Source organism: Pogoniulus pusillus, chromosome 4, assembly GCF_015220805.1.
Source record: "Pogoniulus pusillus isolate bPogPus1 chromosome 4, bPogPus1.pri, whole genome shotgun sequence".
NCBI classification, from domain to species: domain Eukaryota; kingdom Metazoa; phylum Chordata; class Aves; order Piciformes; family Lybiidae; genus Pogoniulus; species Pogoniulus pusillus.
In genome coordinates, this window is record NC_087267.1 from 6388441 (window position 1) to 6406481 (window position 18041).

The window sequence follows — 18041 nt, forward strand, 5'->3', positions numbered from 1 at the left end:
TACTGCAGGATACACATCAGTGAAAGAGGTTCTAAAGCTAAAACAGTCCACAGGAACTAACCAATGCTTATCTGCGAAAGCAGCACTTAGTGGAAAACTTATTTTCTGTTTTGATATAAAGGAAAAAATATTAAGGATACTACACAACTGCCTGGAGGTATAAGAAAAAGATTAAAACCTAGGAAAAAGGTCATTAGCAGAAATGATCAAAGTGAAAAGATAACTCTAAAAAAAAAAAAAAAGGTAGAGTGGATAAAATATCAGGGCTGCAGAGAACAAAATGCCAAAACCATTACAGGGTATTAAAAGACAAGAGAGCCAATGGCATCCTGGCCTGCATCAGGAACAGTGTGGCCAGTAGGATGAGGGAGCTTACTCTTCCCCTGTACATGACACTGGTCAGGCTACACCTTGAGTACTGTGTCCAGTTCTGGGCCACTCAGTTCAAGAGAGATGTTGAGGTGCTGGAACATGTCCAGAGAATGGCAACAAGGCTGGTGAAAGGCCTGGAACGTAAACCCTATGAGGAGAGGCTGAGGGAGCTGGGGTTGTTTAGCCTGGAGAAGAGGAGGCTCAGGGGGGACCTCATTGCTGTCTACAACTACCTGAAGGGACATTGTGGCCAGGTGGGGGTTGGTCTCTTCTCCCAGGCAACCAGCAATAGAACAAGGGGACACAGTCTCAAGTTGTGCTGGGGGAAGTACAGGCTGGATGTTAGGAGGAAGTTGTTGGCAGAGAGAGTGATTGGCATTGGAATGGGCTGCCCAGGGAGGTGGTGGAGGTGTTCAAGCAAAGCCTGGATGAGGCACTTAGTGCCATGATCTAGTTGACTGGCTAGGGCTGGGGGATATTTTGGACTGGATGATCTTGGAGGTCTCTTCCAACCTGGTTGATTTTATGATTCTATGCTTTTTCAGTTAAACTCAAGCCACTTAGACAGAAATTGCTTGAAAGAGATTACATGTGTATATATAAAAAAAAAATCCAATCTAGAAACTCCTATATCTTCAACATGCATGCCAGTGTCACAAAAAGCTGAAGAAGGAGATCATGTGGAATGAAGTCAAATTTGCCACCTAACCATCTATTTGCTCAGTATTTCTTCCAGTACCTTTTTAACTTCTTCATGCAATTCTGCTTTCCTACTCTCTTTCCTAACCTTTTGCTTGCATTAATTTTACTGATGTTCTGTGCCTTGTCTATCTTGTAAAACAACTCAATATGAGCTTACTGTTATGTACAAATTACAGCAGCAATTACAGCAGCTATGCCTTTGGACGTGGGTTTTAATCATTTGTATAAAACTCCAGCGTATCTGACAATCACAGACTGGTAACTGCAAATGCACTATGCACTCAGGTATGCTTGTGTACAGGCTTGGAAGCACAAATATTACAGCTGCTGAAGGAAGGGTAAGACTGATGCATGCACAGAGAGAGTGATTTGCCATTGGAATGGGCTGCCCAAGGAGGTGGCAGAGTCACCGTCCCTGGAGGTGTTCAAGAAAAGCCTGGATGAGGCACTTAGTGCCATGGTCTGGTTGACTGGATAGGGCTGGGAGAAAAGTTGGACTGGATGATCTTAGAGGTCTGGATCTTAGAGATCTGGATGAGGCATTTAGTGATCTTAGAGACTGGATGAGGCATTTCGTGCCATGGTCTGGATGACTGGACAGGGCTGGGTGATAGGTTGGGCTGGGTGATCTTAGAGCTCTCTCCCAACCTGGTTGATTCTGTGATTCTACATCTGTAACTGGAGACATGTGGAGATGCAATTCTAGTAATCTGGTCCTGTGAGGAGCTTCAAAGTACTCCTTGAGAGAAAAACAGTAGAAGCTACTAAGTCAGGCACACATGTAAGCCTTTGCAGGACATCTGTACCCAAATAATTGTGAAATACTTTAAAGAGGGAAGTATTAAATGTAGACAATACAGTGAATCACCCAGTGAAGCAAATTTATTATCATGAAACCGTGAAGCTATTCTTAGTTGCTTGTGCACAGGAGCAACTTTTGAATGTCAGGAAAACCATCCTGCCAACAATATATGCTGGTTTGTCATCTGGGATACCTAAAAATCCATGAGACAGAAGTGACAGCTATCCTTTGTTGAAAGAAGTCTAGAGAATCCGTCTCTAAACTGATGCACCTCAGAAGGCTATCGTTAATAAAATATAACCAGTGCTCCAGTTTGTCTTAATATAGAGAAAAGTATTCACAAATGTTTGAAGCAACTCAAGACTTCCTTTGCAGGGGAAAATGAGTTGCTTCCTTATTGTTACTATGTAGATGACATTTTACCATCACTGTATTTTAAAACACAGGAAGTTCTTCTTTATTAAAACACCAGTGTGACCAGCGCCCTCTGAATCTCACGGTGAGACTTTCTGTTGTTCTCGTGAAATATCAGTTTCTGGTAAGTTGTATAAAACATGCATAGGATTCTTGTACAGACTGTTATGCTGAAAGTGATCATATTATGCCTTACAGGCCTAAAATGAAGTTTGCCAACAAGAGCTGACTGAACGCTGCTGTCACTGCCGTGCCTCACCAATGGCATGTTTGACTTCATTATCAAGCACACAGCTGTTGTTCAGCATGCCTTGCAGTGATGGCAAATAGCCCTTTTGCAAAGTGCTTGCTGTTCAAGACAGGCTGTTCTAGCAATCAAAGAAAGAGTCAGTGTAAAACAATTGGTGGATAGGGAAAAACGTGTCCCTGAATGGCAGTCAGCTTTCTGGACTGTCACCAGTCACATGCGTAAACAAGAGATTAGATACTGTAAGTGGTTAATTCCCAGTTTGGGGACTCTTAAGGATTTCCTTCAGGATGAGGGCGGTTGAATCACTTAATTAGAAAAATTATGTTTCACTGCCAAATCTTCCCTCATTGTAAACCATCTGCACAAATTCTTCATTTTATTTTTTTTAATCATAACTCATTTCAGCTAATCAGGATTTAATGATCTCCAAGATCTGCTGTAAAACACTCTGTGCTGGGTTAGGAACTGGCTGAAGGGCCAGACCCAGAGAGTGGTGGTGAATGGTGCCACATCCAGCTGGCGGCTGTCACTAGAGGTGTCCCTCAGGGATCAGTGCTGGGCCCCATCCACTTTAACATCTTCATAGATGATCTGGATGAGGGCATCGAGTCAGTCATCAGCAAGTTTGCAGATGACACTAAGCTGGGGGCAGATGTGGCTGGGTTGGAGGGCAGAAGGGCTCTGCAGCAGGACCTTGACCACCTGGACAGATGGGCAGAGTCCAAGGGGATGGTGTTCAATAGATCCAAGTGCAGGGTGCTGCACTTTGGCCACAACAACCCCATGCAGAGATACAGGCTGGGGTCAGAGTGGCTGGAGAGCAGCCAGACAGAGAGGGATCTGGGGGTGCTGATTGATACCCGCCTGAACATGAGCCAGCAGTGTGCCCAGGTGGCCAAGAGAGCCAGTGGCATCCTGGCCTGCATCAGGAATGGTGTGGTCAGCAGGAGCAGGGAGGTCATTCTGCCCCTGTACTCTGCACTGGTTAGACCACACCTTGAGCACTGTGTTCAGTTCTGGGCCCCCCAGTTTAGGAGGGACACTGAGATGCTTGAGCGTGTCCAGAGAAGGGCAACGAGGCTGGGGAGAGGCCTTGAGCACAGCCCTACGAGGAGAGGCTGAGGGAGCTGGGATTGGTTAGCCTGGAGAAGAGGAGGCTCAGGGGGGACCTTACTGCTGTCTACAACTACCTGAGGGGTGGTTGTGGCCAGGAGGAGGTTGCTCTCTTCTCTCAGGTGGCCAGCACCAGAACGAGAGGACACAGCCTCAGGCTGCACCAGGGGAAATTTAGGCTCGAGGTGAGGAGAAAGTTCTTCACTGAGAGAGTCATTGGACACTGGAATGGGCTGCCCGGGGAGGTGGTGGAGTCGCCGTCCCTGGAGCTGTTCAAGGCAGGATTGGACGTGGCACTTGGTGCCATGGTCTAGCCTTGAGCCCTGTGGTAAAGGGTTGGACTTGATGATGTATGAGGTCTCTTCCAACCTTGGTGATACTGTGATATTTTACACAAAACCAGGAAAACATCTGTAGAGAAGTCTAGCACAAATTGCTAAACCACTATTGATTTTGCATGAAAGGAGCTCAGAAACATCCATCATCATCTGCTGTGCAAAGCCCTTAAGTATAGCAAGTAAGGCATATATATTGGTAAGGTATATATAATGATAACAAACCAACTCTCATCATTTTTGAAGTTTTCTCATCACTGCAATATGAATCTTCAAATGCAATTGTTTGCTTTTGCCTATACTAGTCCTAGAAAAAGTATGATCACAGAATAATTCAGTTTGTGGTAGTTTGATAGGAAAAGTATGAGAAATGCTTTCTTGACGCATCTGCCTGACACCCAACTCTGAAGATTGCTCACTGAACACCCATAATCCACAAAATAAGAATGCATGGTGCAGCAGATATTTTATGCTTACCAAACTATCCACATCTATGCTTGAGTTTACTGCCCACTGCAAGGTTCCCATGATGTTCATAGCTAATGTAAGAATAATGCCAACTCTACCTGGGCCATCACCTGCAGAGAGTAAAACACATTTCAGGTTATATGCAAATAAAAATCCAGTAGAGATCAGAAATTTAGCATGTCTGCTTTAACATACATATTCATATTTGCTCTTGTTTCATGGAGAAAACATGGATTTGTTAATCATATTAAAGGACTGAGATCTTACTCATCAGCCACAGGCAGCATTTCCAATGCAAGTAGCAAGGTACAGAGTGATTCCCATTTGTGCAGTGGGTTTACTAGGAGCGGTGAGCCATTTCTGAGGGGATTTTTAATGGAAGTTGCAAAACTTCACATTGGAAACTAGGTCAGTGCCTTGGGAATTAGAGAACTGGATGACTGTTTCTGCTGCTAGTGTGGCTGTAAAAGATCATTAAAACTTTGCACATCTTAGCCATTTGCAAATAAGAGGAACATTATCTTTGACTTAGTAACCAACCTATATGCACCGTAATCAGCAGGCAAGCATTTCAGTATGTTAATGTGGTTAGATGAGCGAGGTTTAAAACACATGAGATCACTTCTACAGCAATTAAAGAAAAGGAAAGTTCTTCAGATGTTGTCTCCAGATTAGTCCCTTTGATGACTTCTCTACAGCACTGGGCTGCAGATAATAATAGCTTAATTTCTGTTTTATTGCAAGTGTGTTTACTATTATGATAGTGACTGAAGTGTATGCTAGATTTTTCACAAGTTTTTAAAGCTGAGCTGTTATGCAGAAACAGAAGACTTCCATTCCAGCAGTGGGGTAAGGTTATTATACCTGTAGTTATGATAGAGATGAATGCCACAGCAACAAAAAAGACAACAAAAATCATTTCTATCCTCATCTGGAACCAGCGCAGTGTTGACAGGTAGAGAAACCAGTTTGCAGTGTGCAGGTTCAGGGCTTTGTGAAATAAGGTCTCAAAATACGGCTGCCGTCCGAAAGCTCTCAGTGTCCACAGCCCTTTCAAGCTTGTAACAAGATGGGTAAATATTGGACTCCGAGCTGTAAAGTGTTTAAAGTAGAAACATCGTAAACACTCATAAGCAAATACCTTTGATAGACTGCAAATACACAGCCCTATGCTCTAGCTAATGCCAGTGATTGATTTGCATGTTGTTGGAGGACCTGATTGGAGTAATCCTAGCATAGGATATACAGCAGTCTCTCGCACCAATGGGTTGAAGTTCCATCCAGTGTATTGCCAGGAAGGGATCATATTAATTCCTTATAGTTAACATACTGCTGTAAGATGCCATAAGAGAAAGATGGCCCTTTCCCAGCCAAAATGAATTGCTGCAATCCTGACAACTCCGTCAAGTGAACTTTTTTTCATCTCAGGGAGTACTGTACTGCGTTGGATTCAACTGTACTGACATGGTAATTTTAAGCAGATCTCACATAACATTAAAAATAGTAAGCCAATGCTCAATCCCTGTGAATATCAAGGATATTCAGATTTAGACCTGAGAAACTTCAGAATCACACTTAAGCAAAAGGAAGATGATCATCAGTGTTTTAAGACTCAGGACTGATTTGCTTAGGATTTGCCAGTTTGCTGTAAAGCCAGGCCATGGGGCCTGATGTGCAGACCCACACTTCAGAATAAGGTTTTCCATTTTATTGGGAACACGTTAGTCTTTTAATGTGGGGGGAAGAAGGAAATTTAGTCAAGTAACTTTATCAGAAATAAGTGTTCTTTGTAACCAAGACATATCCCTTCTAAGTTTTTCTCATAAAGAAAAAAACCCACAGGACACATACCAAGTCTGACCACAATATCTGAAGTTGTGTTTACTCTTAAGAAAATTGTATGTCAGGACTTTATTTGTTTTCAGCTGCAGTGGTGATAAAGCCCACCTTTAAAAAGATCTTTTCCATTGGTCTTTGGCAGCAGAGCACTCCGCATTGGCTGCATCAGTAACAGCCCTGGCTTTAAGGAGGTAAGTGTTCTGCTCCCAGAGACACAACAGCATCTTGCAAGAGAAAGACAAAGAAGAGGCAAAAGGGTGAATCACTTCTCAATTGATTTGTTGTGGGTTTAGAAATCTACCCATTTTGCTGCTCCTACCTTCAGATTCCAGTTGTTTCAGCTGCTGAGAAGTGTGGAGGAAGTATGCCCTTAACACAATAAAGGCTGCTATCACAGGCACTGATGCCAGGAAGATGTAGGGTTGTAATATTGAGACTACTGTTATAGCGCCAATCACAATCAGTATTAACTGTAGAATGAAAGAAAAATACTATTGATACAGTAAACTTGTCATTTTATAGAGTAGAGATTGGTGATGAATCTTCTTCCCATGGCAACTGCTTATTGTTTCAACAAATACAAAGTGCTACTCTAAGTAGAATTTGCAGCTGAGAACAAACCTCCATGAAAAGATGATTAACTGAGATCAGATGCATAACCTGCCAGAATAAGCTGCCATCTTTTCTGATAGAGGGAAGTGTTTTCTGCAGTACAACCAGGATCTCAGGCTTCTAAATTATGAAGTCACACAAAATCAGTGGTAGCTAGGCACTCGCTCTCCAGCTAAAATTGTAAGAAAAAACATTTGCAGTATCTGCAGCAACCTCCCAACCCTTCTGGTGTTATCTCTGTCTTGTCTGCACTCGCCACGCCAGACTATCAGGATCTCAATAACAGACTCAGGCCAAGCAGCTTTTCTGAAGGCCAGAAAAAGTGGGAAGTCATATATCATTGCTTGGTCAAGGGACTGCAACCCACATATGAAACTAGCACCACTAATTGTCCTGATCAGAAGACAGGAAATGGGTCATAAGAGGACTTGTGGTACGAAAAGTTAGCAGTTTTCAGAAGAGAAAGATGTTTCAAGGTGGCAGATGACTCAAAAGGAAGAAAATAGTTTAAGAGGTAATGTATTTAATCCACAAGAAACTACTACCATTCTCATAAGATCTCTTCCAGAGTAGCTCCAGATTTATCTGTATCAGGCTTTGATCTTTACTCTAGAAGAATCTTAAGAAATTAAACTGATTTTGTCTCATACCTTAATCTGGTGAGAATCAAGTATGTCAGTGTACACAGAATAGCAAAACTGCTTTGCACCAGGGTGTTACTTTTCACGCTAAACAGCTACATGGAACAGCAAACTTACCAGCCTAAAACGACTGCAAATGGACAATGTGGACAAAACTATGAGCATCACATTGAAATATCACTGCAAATGACCAGTCAGAAAAGAAGGAGATGGAAAGCAAAACCAATTTCACATTAGGAAGAAAGCTGCAATTGGAGCCTTTGCTACTACATTCACATAGATCCAAGGATGTAAATTCTTGGTACTACAAGTCAAAGGTGTTTCACAAACAGGTGCATGTGTTCCAGCTTTCCTCCCCATTTCTAACAGTGCCAAAGTTTATGGGGGAAAACAAATAACAGGTGAACTACTTTAAGATTTCTTCATTTTCCTAGCTTCAGCTCTCACATTACTTGAGAGAGCAATCACACAGGGACTGTTTAAATTCCTGTTTCTAACATTTACTCAAATTTTGCAAAAGCCACCATAATGTCATAATGTTCTCACTGCTGGCCCAACAGTTATTTCACTAAAAGATTGAAAATGAGAATGTGTGCTATTTCAGTAACCTCAAACATAAACTAGAATAGAATAGAATCAACCAGGTTGGAAGAGACCTCCAAGATCAGCCAGTCCAACCTAGCACCCAGCCCTAGCCAGTCAACTAGACCATGGCACTAAGTGCCTCAGCCAGGCTTTTCTTGAACACTTCCAGGGACGGTGCCTCCACCACCTCCCTGGGCAGCCCATTCCAATGCCAATCACTCTCTCTGCCAACAACTTCCTCCTAACATCCAGCCTATACCTCCTCCCAGCACAACTTGAGACTGTGTCCCCTTGTTCTATTGGTGGTTGCCTGGGAGAAGAGATCAACCCCCACCTGGCCACAATGTCACTTCAGGTATTTGTAGACAGCAATGAGGTCACCCCTGAGCCTCCTCTTCTGCAGGCTGAACAACCCCAGCTCCCTCAGCCTCTCCTCATAGGGTTTGTGTTCCAGGCCCCTCACTAGCTTTGTCACCCTTCTCTGGACACATTCCACAACCTCAACATCTCTCTTGAATTGAGGAGCCCAGAACTGGAGACAGGACTCAAGGTATGTCCTGACCAGTGCTGAGCACAGGGGAAGAATAACCTCCCGTGTAAAACTGAACACAAGATGACACCTTTTCTAAAAAGGAGGTAGCAAAACTCAACATACAAGCCAGATATTGGCACATGGTCAGTGAATGGCAGCAGAAGGCTCATTCAGCCCAGTTAGAAGCCACAGTGATGTGCTGCAGAGGCCCCAGGTGCTGATTTTTCAGGCCTGGAAGAGAGGCTAGATGGGGAGACATGTTCCAGTGTTTCTTCTGTGTCATCTGTTTGGAAAATGCAGGGATTCAACATTGGTTCAGAGAAATGATGACCGCAGCAGTTAATGTGGTTGACCAATGTGGGTATATAATTCAGGGGAAGTCGGTCATGACCACAGACATAAATGCTCAATGAATTCAGTATGGCTTTTTGAGTGTAACTATGTTAAACCTTAGAGACAAGCAATATATGTCAACAGCATCTCAAATGAAGGATCTTCAAGAAATGATGCCCCCACTGTAAGCACTGGTAAAAGACCAAGATGTGTAACTAGTAGTAACACTACTGCACACTCCTTACCTGGCTTCAATTCAGACCCAAGATATAGGGAAGCAGGTCTGATAACTGTCAAAGAATACAACACAGATGTTATCTCTCATCATTGATGTAAAGTTTGATACCACTTCTTCTATGGGAAAGTAGTTATGTCACAGTGACTGGAGATTAGCTCTTACCTCTTTTATCTTTAAGCCTCACCCTGCATGAGAAGCCCTGCTCTCTGGTGTGTCTAATGCCTATAAAAGTCCTAAGAAAAACTATCTCATTAAATCCATAACTGCAACAGAGAAGAAGGCAATGTCTCTAAATAAGAAGTTAGACAGAGTTTACCAGCTCATTTTCGTAGAAGGGAGGTGATGCCTCCTCTCTCTCTTTAATACCAGTGAGACAGTACCTGGGTGTTTCCATACAAGAGACATACATAGTGGAGTGAGTCCAGTGAAAGGTTTGAAGATGAAAAAGGGAGTAGAGCACCTCACATGCAAGGACAGGCTGATAGAACTGAGATTGTATAGCCTTAAGAGAAGGTTTGGGGAGATCTTATCACTTTGCATAAGTACCTGATGGCATTTATTATATTTATATAAATTACAAATTGTGTGTTTATGCAAATAACTGTATAAATGACATATTTTCATAGACTCATAGAATCAGCCAGGTTGGAAGAGACCTCCAAGATCACCCAGTCCAACCTATCCCCAGCCCTATCTAATCAACTAGACCATGGCACTAAGTGAACACCTCCAGGGCCAGCAACTCCACCACCTCCTTGGGCAGCCCATTCCAATGGCAAATCACTCTCTCTGGGAAGAACTTCCTTCTAATATCAAGCCTATACCTCCCCTGACACAACTTGAGACCGTGTCCTCTTGTTCTCATAAACACCATTTGGTATCTGGTGCAAAGAATACAAGCTTGAGCCAGCTTCTTCTCAGTAGCACCCAGTGGGAAGATAAGAGGAAATGGGCACGAAGTGAACTGCAAAAATACCATTTAAACATAAGAAAAAGCATTTTTTATTGTGAGGATGGTAAAACATAAGACCAGGTGACTGAGAGAACTTACGGAGTCACCACCCTTAGAAATATCCAAAATACAACATGATCCTGAGCAATCTGCTCTGCCTGAACCTGCTTTGAGCAGGATTGGGAAGATCCTTTCCACATTGTGTGTCTGCAATGATCAGCACAAAAGAAGCAAGTATAACTTTTTTACATCTTTCAGAGGAAACGGACTTTGTTCATTAGCAGAGTCAATGGAGGTCTGAAGCTGCCAAATAAGTTTGAATCTATGGAGGACCAGAAGGAACATTTTATGCAGGGATGGCTTATAAGAAAACATTCAAGACAATGATCTGCATAAGAAGGACCTGGAAAAGCAGTGCAGCTTATCATGCACATCTGGAGCCTCTGCAGTTGAGCCTGAGGAAACAGAGTTGAACCTATGGGACGTTAGAACATGAATTAGCCTCTGGTAGACACCCGAACAGAAAAATCAAGTCAGGGATTGTCCTTATCCCTGAAAACAAGAAAAACTAGCCAGCTGCTTGCAGTGAGTTTGAAATATAAGAGACAGGCATAATTTTGGAATAAAATCCGCAGGGCAGATCCAAACTATCAGAAAAAAATGGCCACACCAGAAAAGGCAGTAGTGAATCTTGATCACACCAAGGATGACATGAAGGATTCAAAGAAGGTCTCAATGTCCGTGTTTACTCATTGAGTAAATCTTTGTGTCATCAGCAGGACATTAGGTAGAGCTGTGGTATCCTTGAACTTCTGCAAGTGGAGCTGCACTTCTCCCTCTAAAGTAATGAGTCAAAGGATTCAATTTTGACAGGCAGTCATGGTGGTAGGGACTGCAAAGCAGAGCGAACTCACAGATGGAACAGTCAGTCTGTGCAGCAGAGTGTTTGGTTTGATTAAGGCATGCCTGCACATCCCCTAAATAAAGACAGAAACAGAAGAGCTGGGGAACATTTGCTTTCATTTTTTAAATGTTCTGGTAACCATCTGATAGCTGAGGAGAAGATGATACTGCAGCACTGGTGGTTAGACACTAGTGAGGAGTGCTGGGATACACAGCCACGAACACTCAGAATAAGCAGGATGGGGAGCAAAAAGGCATCTTCCTTGAGAAATGCTGGAATTCCCTCTGTATTTCTTCAGCATTCTCTTCAGTGTCAATGAACTGGAAGGAGTTTCAAAACTCAAAGGTTTGGTAGCGCATAATGTTCGTCAGGATGCATGCTGGCAATAAGCCTTTCCATCAAACAGAGAAATGTTGGCAATTCTACACCTCAGGGATCACCGTATCACAGTATTATCAGGGTTGGAAGAGACCTCACAGATCATCACCCTTTACCACAGAGCTCAAGGCTAGACCATGGCACCAAGTGCCACGTCCAATCCTGCCTTGAACAGCTCCAGGGACGGCGACTCCACCACCTCCCCGGGCAGCCCATTCCAGTGTCCAATGACTCTCTCAGTGAAGAACTTTCTCCTCACCTCCAGCCTAAATCTCCCCTGGCACAGCTTGAGGCTGTGTCTTCTCGTTCTGGTGCTGGCCACCTGAGAGAAGAGAGCAACCTCCTCCTGGCCACAACCTCCCCTCAGGTAGTTGTAGACAGCAATGAGGTCTCCCCTGAGCCTCCTCTTCTCCAGGCTAACCAATCCCAGCTCCCTCAGCCTCTCCTCGTAGGGCTGTGCTCAAGGCCTCTCCCCAGCCTCGTCGCCCTTCTCTGGACACACTCAAGCATCTCAATGTCCCTCCTAAACTGGGGGGCCCAGAACTGAAGGCAGTACTCAAGGTGTGGTTGTCATGGAGAGTAGCAGAGGCCCTTAGCAGGCCTCCCTGTTGTGAAAGTTATAGTGTCTCACATTAATGCCAAGAGCATCGCAAAACCAAAACAATCCTTCAGTCCCATGAGAAAGTCTCTCCCTAGTCGAGATAAAAGGTAAACATTGGCCACTGTTTTCCTAACTGTCGGCCTTGCTTCCCAGGCATGCTCCACACCTGGTGTGGGCCGAGCTTGGGGTGGTCTTAGAAATTGTTTTGGTAAAAATTCTCCAATTGTATGGATTGATTATAACTTTGTGCCAATCTGTAAGAATAACATAAAATAGCCTGGACTGGTGGGATACACCTCTTTGAATACATTACAAAATGGTGTGCCTGCCTGGATCGGGAGCTCGCTCGCTTTGCTCTCGGCTCTATGCCTGCTCGCTGCCTGCCCCAGCTGCAGGCTGGGGTCGGAGTGGCTGGAGAGCAGCCAGACAGAGAGGGATCTGGGGGTGCTGATTGATACCCGCCTGAACATGAGCCAGCAGTGTGCCCAGGTGGCCAAGAGAGCCAGTGGCATCCTGGCCTGCATCAGGAATGGTGTGGTCAGCAGGAGCAGGGAGGTCATTCTGCCCCTGTACTCTGCACTGGTTAGACCACAACTTGAGTACTGTGTTCAGTTCTGGGCCCCCCAGTTTAGGAGGGACATTGAGATGCTTGAGTGTGTCCAGAGAAGGGCGACGAGGCTGGTGAGAGGCCTTGAGCACAGCCCTACGAGGAGAGGCTGAGGGAGCTGGGATTGGTTAGCCTGGAGAAGAGGAGGCTCAGGGGTGACCTCATTGCTGTCTACAACTACCTGAAGGGTGGTTGTGGCCAGGGACAGGTTGCTCTCTTCTCTCAGGTGGCCAGCACCAGAACAAGAGGACACAGCCTCAGGCTGCACCAGGGGAGATTTAGGCTGGAGGTGAGGAGAAAGTTCTTCACTGAGAGAGTCATTGGCTACTGGAATGGGCTGCCCGGGGATGTGGTGGAGTCGCCGTCCCTGGGGCTGTTCAAGGCAGGATTGGACGTGGCACTTGGTGCCATGGTCTAGCCTTGAGCTCTGTGGTAAAGGGTTGGACTTGATGATCTGTGAGGTCTCTTCCAACCCTGATGATACTGTGATACTGCCTCGGCCTGCCCGACGCAGGGGCCGCAGAGGCCTGAAGCCCGCTTAGGCCCGATCCTGACCAACAGAGGGACACTGCCCAAAGCTTCGAATCTGGCTGAACTGAACTGCGGAACAGTGAGTGAATCAAAGAAAAGACTCTTCTACCTAAAAACTGAATAACTCTGAAGACTCAAAGGAACTCTAAAGAAATCACAGACTCTCTTTTATTTGCCATTTTCTGAAGTGTTATTCTACAACCTCAGATCAAAAGAACTCACGTGGGGAATTTAGTTCAGGAGGGGGATCTCCGTGTTTGAGCAATAAATCACTTGAACTATACAAATGAGCCTTCGTGTATTTTCCCCTAATCCCCCCAAACTATCTTCCATGACAGTGGTCTAACCAGTGCAGAGTACAGGGGCAGAATGACCTCCCTGCTCCTGCTGACCACACCATTCCTGATGCAGGCCAGGATGCCACTGGCTCTCTTGGCCACCTGGGCACACTGCTGGCTCATGTTCAGGCAGGTATCAATCAGCACCCCCAGATCCCTCTCTGTCTGGCTGCTCTCCAGCCACTCCGACCCCAGCTTGTATCAAATTCTGCGCTGACTCAGAGTCATCTAAAGCTCTGCTCCATCACAAACCCATCCAGTGCCTGACGGACTCAGACCCAGCTTCAATTATAGAGACTCAGAAGAAGACAGGAAGACATGAAGTATAAAAGACAGAATTAGACAGTCAAACTTGTGCTGGGGAAATATATATATTTAAAAAAAAGGACAAAACTGCCCAGTTGAGAGTTGAAGGCACATCCTCATGGGGCAAACTGTGCAGTAAGGCTGACCTGGAAGAGTTTCTATAGAAGATAAAAGAAGAGAAAATCAAAGACTACATTCAACAAAAGGGAAGAAGTAAATCAAGGGTGATGCTAGCTAACTGGGAATAGAAGAGCCTAAGGAGGTAAAGTCACAAAAGTGACTGAATGCAATTAAAGATAGCTTGGAAAAAAAAATATTGGGCTAAAATAACTGAAAGAAACTAAGGAATGCCCATTGCATCTTTGAAGTTGCATGTGGGCAGCAGTGGGGATACTTGTACTTTGGGGGCCTGCAGGGCAAAAATGTTCCTGAGCCTGAGTACAGAAAGTGGTTTCCACAGACATTAGAGGTACATATACAGGCAAGTGCTCAAAAAAAGAAGCAGACTGACAAGCAGCAAAGTAAACAGATGCACATATTGAAATAAATGTAAGAAGGATTCATTGCATTTGTTATTCCTTATTATTATTATTATGGTTTCTTTTGCATGATGCACAGCTGAAACTTTATGGTGTTGTAAGAAAGCAAAACTCAGATCTTGTATTCTACAAACCTGAATGAAGTCAAATACTGTAAGTGGAAGCAAGTCATCCAGTACTGCTGTATCTTTTGAGAATCTGTTAAGCATACCACCTGTGGATTAAAGAGAAGGAAAGGAAAGAAATAGTCAAATAGTTTAACACCTAAAGATCCTACATTTATTACTTTAGCAAAAAGTACAACTTTTCTAAGTAAAAAAATATAAAAGATCACTACAGCTACAGCTTCTTCCCCCATTGTGGAATTTGGCTTGTTTTGAACACCCCCCCCCCCACCCCCACACACCCCCCCCCCCCCCCGGTTTCTTTTCCCATTGAGGAATTTGGCTTCTGTTTCAGCTCTTGGAATACCAAGAAACATAAGGAAACAGGACAGAAACAGAGGCACAAAGCATAAAGTCTGCACCTCCTGTGTATCAGGTTCTGCTTATACACAGGTAATTTGCACACCAGCATTGCAATAAGTTTGTACATCACATTTTTTAGCTCTTGAGTAGAATTACTGCATTAACCACCAGGTAACAACAGAATTAAGAACATAATAGGAAAATAAAGGCTAAATCCCAGGTTATCATTTACCAGTGTCTCCTGTAATCTAGTGCACACCAGTAGGAAGGGTATGGGGTAGGAATTTCATGTACAATGGGAGATGGAGCTTGTTGCAGCAGTTATATAATGAACTCTGTATCAACTCCAGAGCCACATCTGAATAGACACACCATTATTCACCGTAGTTGATGTTTAATATCATTTTAGTAGGGCTGCTTGTGAAATAAAGTACTATTTATCATCCACACCTGACTCTTTGTCACTCACCACAGAGTTGACTATATCTTCTCTATTACAGTTTTAGTCAGCCTTTTCACTAGAAGTTATTCTAGTTTTACTGGCTCAAACAGCTAAAAGCTAATTTTCTTCAATTTAGAAGGCAACATTTCAGAATCAGAATTGACAACTGAAATACATCACATTTAAAGTGCAATCAAGGTTCATTAAAAGATTCACAGATTACTTTATGTGGGAAATTCTTAACTTTCAGCCTGACTGAAAATATGAATGAAAAACAACAACAGCCTTTGGCAGAGTGAAAACCATTTAACTGCAGTGAAACCCATACATGAATCAATGAGGTCACATCTACGTTACCTGCTTTCCAAGAGTTGAATGCTGACATAGGGGCATGAAGAACTGCATGAACCATTTTTTGATGGAGAGTTTTGGACACTGTTATGAGTGTATGCACAAGGGGCAAACCTCTGAATATTCCCATGGCAAGCAGGGTGTCTGCCACTCCCACATAGATATAGATGATGTAGTAGCTGCTAGTGTCAGTGACAATCACAGGAGGTTTATCAGAGGTACTGTTGTTTGATTGCGTTCCATTTGCTCTCAAAGCTGTCCTGTGTGATGGAAATTAAAGGCAAACACATTACTGGAAATGGTGAGGTTTCTCTGTTTTATTAAACAACTGGTACTAAATTTTCATTTCTTTTAGAGCTATGCTGATGGGTTTTTCATACACACATACATGTTAATGTTTAAAATTTTGTCCTGTGCCTATGAAATGTCTCCTATCAGTATCTGTAGTCATTTCTGACATTAGTTGGAATTGTGCAATGAAGGGTTTTGACCAAGATGGAAATTAAGCCATTGATATATAACTACCACCCCTTCAACAGTTTTCTCCAGAGCAGAGCACTGTGAAAATGTACTGCTTTGGTAGTCTCTTGCAAATCTACTGCCTGTTTAATCACTGGTGAAATAGCCCAGTCAAGGAAAATGCATCCACTTCTTTCAACCAGGAAAAATAGTGTGAAGTGTTGGAAAAAGTGAATTATTATGGAAGCCAAATGCTTTAGGTGTACTACACAAACCAAAGACCTTAGTGATCTATTGTAAGGGGATACCAACATAAATCCCTCCTCCTCCAGACTACACCTAAGTCACCATATGCCTTCTATACTCAAACAGACAGACTTAGCTCTGCAGGACAAAAAGAAGGATCAAAGGCTTTAACCCAGGAAAAGCCATACCACTGCTCAGTATGTTTTAACCTTCGCCTGCCTGACCCTACAACTTCTGGGAATTTTTTTATACCTGAGCAGAGGAAATTGTACAAACAAGAGAAACTTCTCCCTTAAAATGCTCCTAAGCAAATGTCTCACCTAGCACCTCTGAAAGGCAGCGATGAAACACACTGTACTCAGGATAATCAAGTCCATGCATCTCTGGAGTAAGCTGACCCAGAAAAAGTCTTGCATGAGTTATATGCTCAATAACAAGGCACAAACCATTTGATCATCAGCACTTAAAGTACTAGCTTAAGATACCACCTATATGAGGTATTTAGATCATCCATCAATGTACCTCTTTTTTTTTCTTCAATATAAGATAGTGCCTATCCATATGGAATTCTAGGGGAATTGATTTATTACTTATATATATGTAGGAGAAAAAACCCCACACAAACAAGAACAACAAAACCCACAAACAAAACCACAAAGAACCATAGGAGTCCCCAGTTTCTCAATAAATTATCATCGTTACTCACTTTTTCAGAAACCATAACCCAGCAAGAGAAGCAACTACCTGTGGTCAAAGAAAAGAGAGTCACTTTTTGCCTTGTCACATTGTGTCTTTTTTTCTTACTTATCTTCTTTCACTGAATATATCATTGTCTTTAGGGAGAACATAAACTGATCGAAGTCAAACTTTCTTGAAGCAAAACCCTTGTCATACCTGCTTCTCATTCCCAGAAACCATTCAGTACATCCCACCTGGAAAGCTACATTTAGACTTGTATTACAATTGGGCTCTCAAGTGCTTAAATACTCTTTTATTGGTTTTTACCATAACAAAGGTTTGCTATGTATTCTTAATGACAAGGAAAGTTCACTCTATGCTTTAACATATTTCAAGTTTTAAACATTAATATTTCTTGATGGCCCTAAAAGAATGTCTGTCAATATCTTCAAAGGCAGCTCCTCAAATATGAGTGTCAAACCCTTAACATTGCTATTTTGTATTGTTGTTGCTGATATCTACATTCAATATATCTATTTGTCTGAAATAGCTCAGTTGCTTTACATCATTCTCCACATAACCTAATTAAATCCTTTTCATTGTGAGATGATTCTTTTGCAAGACATTTTGTTGTCTGCCTGCTGAGACACTGGAGATCTTCATCTAGTCCACTACATTTCCAGCTGTTCTATTTCTGCCTATGATCTTCTCAATGAGGGTTAAAGCCATCATAGCACTGCTGCAGGAATCTTTCAATAACAGTTCAGCACATAGTTAAAGTCTCCTTGGAAACCAGTGACTTTTGCAGATCTTACAGTAAATAACTCAAGATTGACTGTGATGTCCTGAATTTAAGAATCTGTAAGGATCAGGCTTCTTTTACAGTCATATCTTTACATCTCCTGACAGAATTCTGGTCTCAGCTCAACTCCCAACAGCAGAAGTTTTTCAGCTGTGAGGATGAGGGTAGGCAATATTGTGACAGGGTAACTTCAGAAAGTCTTTA

The 18041-nt window shown here is 43.1% G+C and overlaps 1 protein-coding gene across 5 annotated transcripts in view; it reads right to left on the reverse strand.

Moving 5' to 3' along the window:
- The window catches only part of CFTR (CF transmembrane conductance regulator), a 96999-nt gene that overhangs the window by 27852 nt on the left and 51106 nt on the right, over window positions 1–18041 (reverse strand). For 4 of the 5 annotated variants that reach the window (XM_064142069.1, XM_064142068.1, XM_064142070.1 and 1 more), the window contains 6 exons: window positions 17064–17101; window positions 15659–15912; window positions 14527–14606; window positions 6615–6765; window positions 5321–5548; window positions 4466–4566 (listed from right to left, as the gene is read on the reverse strand). In XM_064142069.1, coding sequence (XP_063998139.1) covers window positions 4466–4566; window positions 5321–5548; window positions 6615–6765; window positions 14527–14606; window positions 15659–15912; window positions 17064–17101 — 852 coding nt within the window. The remainder of the gene's footprint in view (window positions 1–4465; window positions 4567–5320; window positions 5549–6614; window positions 6766–14526; window positions 14607–15658; window positions 15913–17063; window positions 17102–18041) is intronic. The other variant, XM_064142071.1, reaches the window with a different exon arrangement.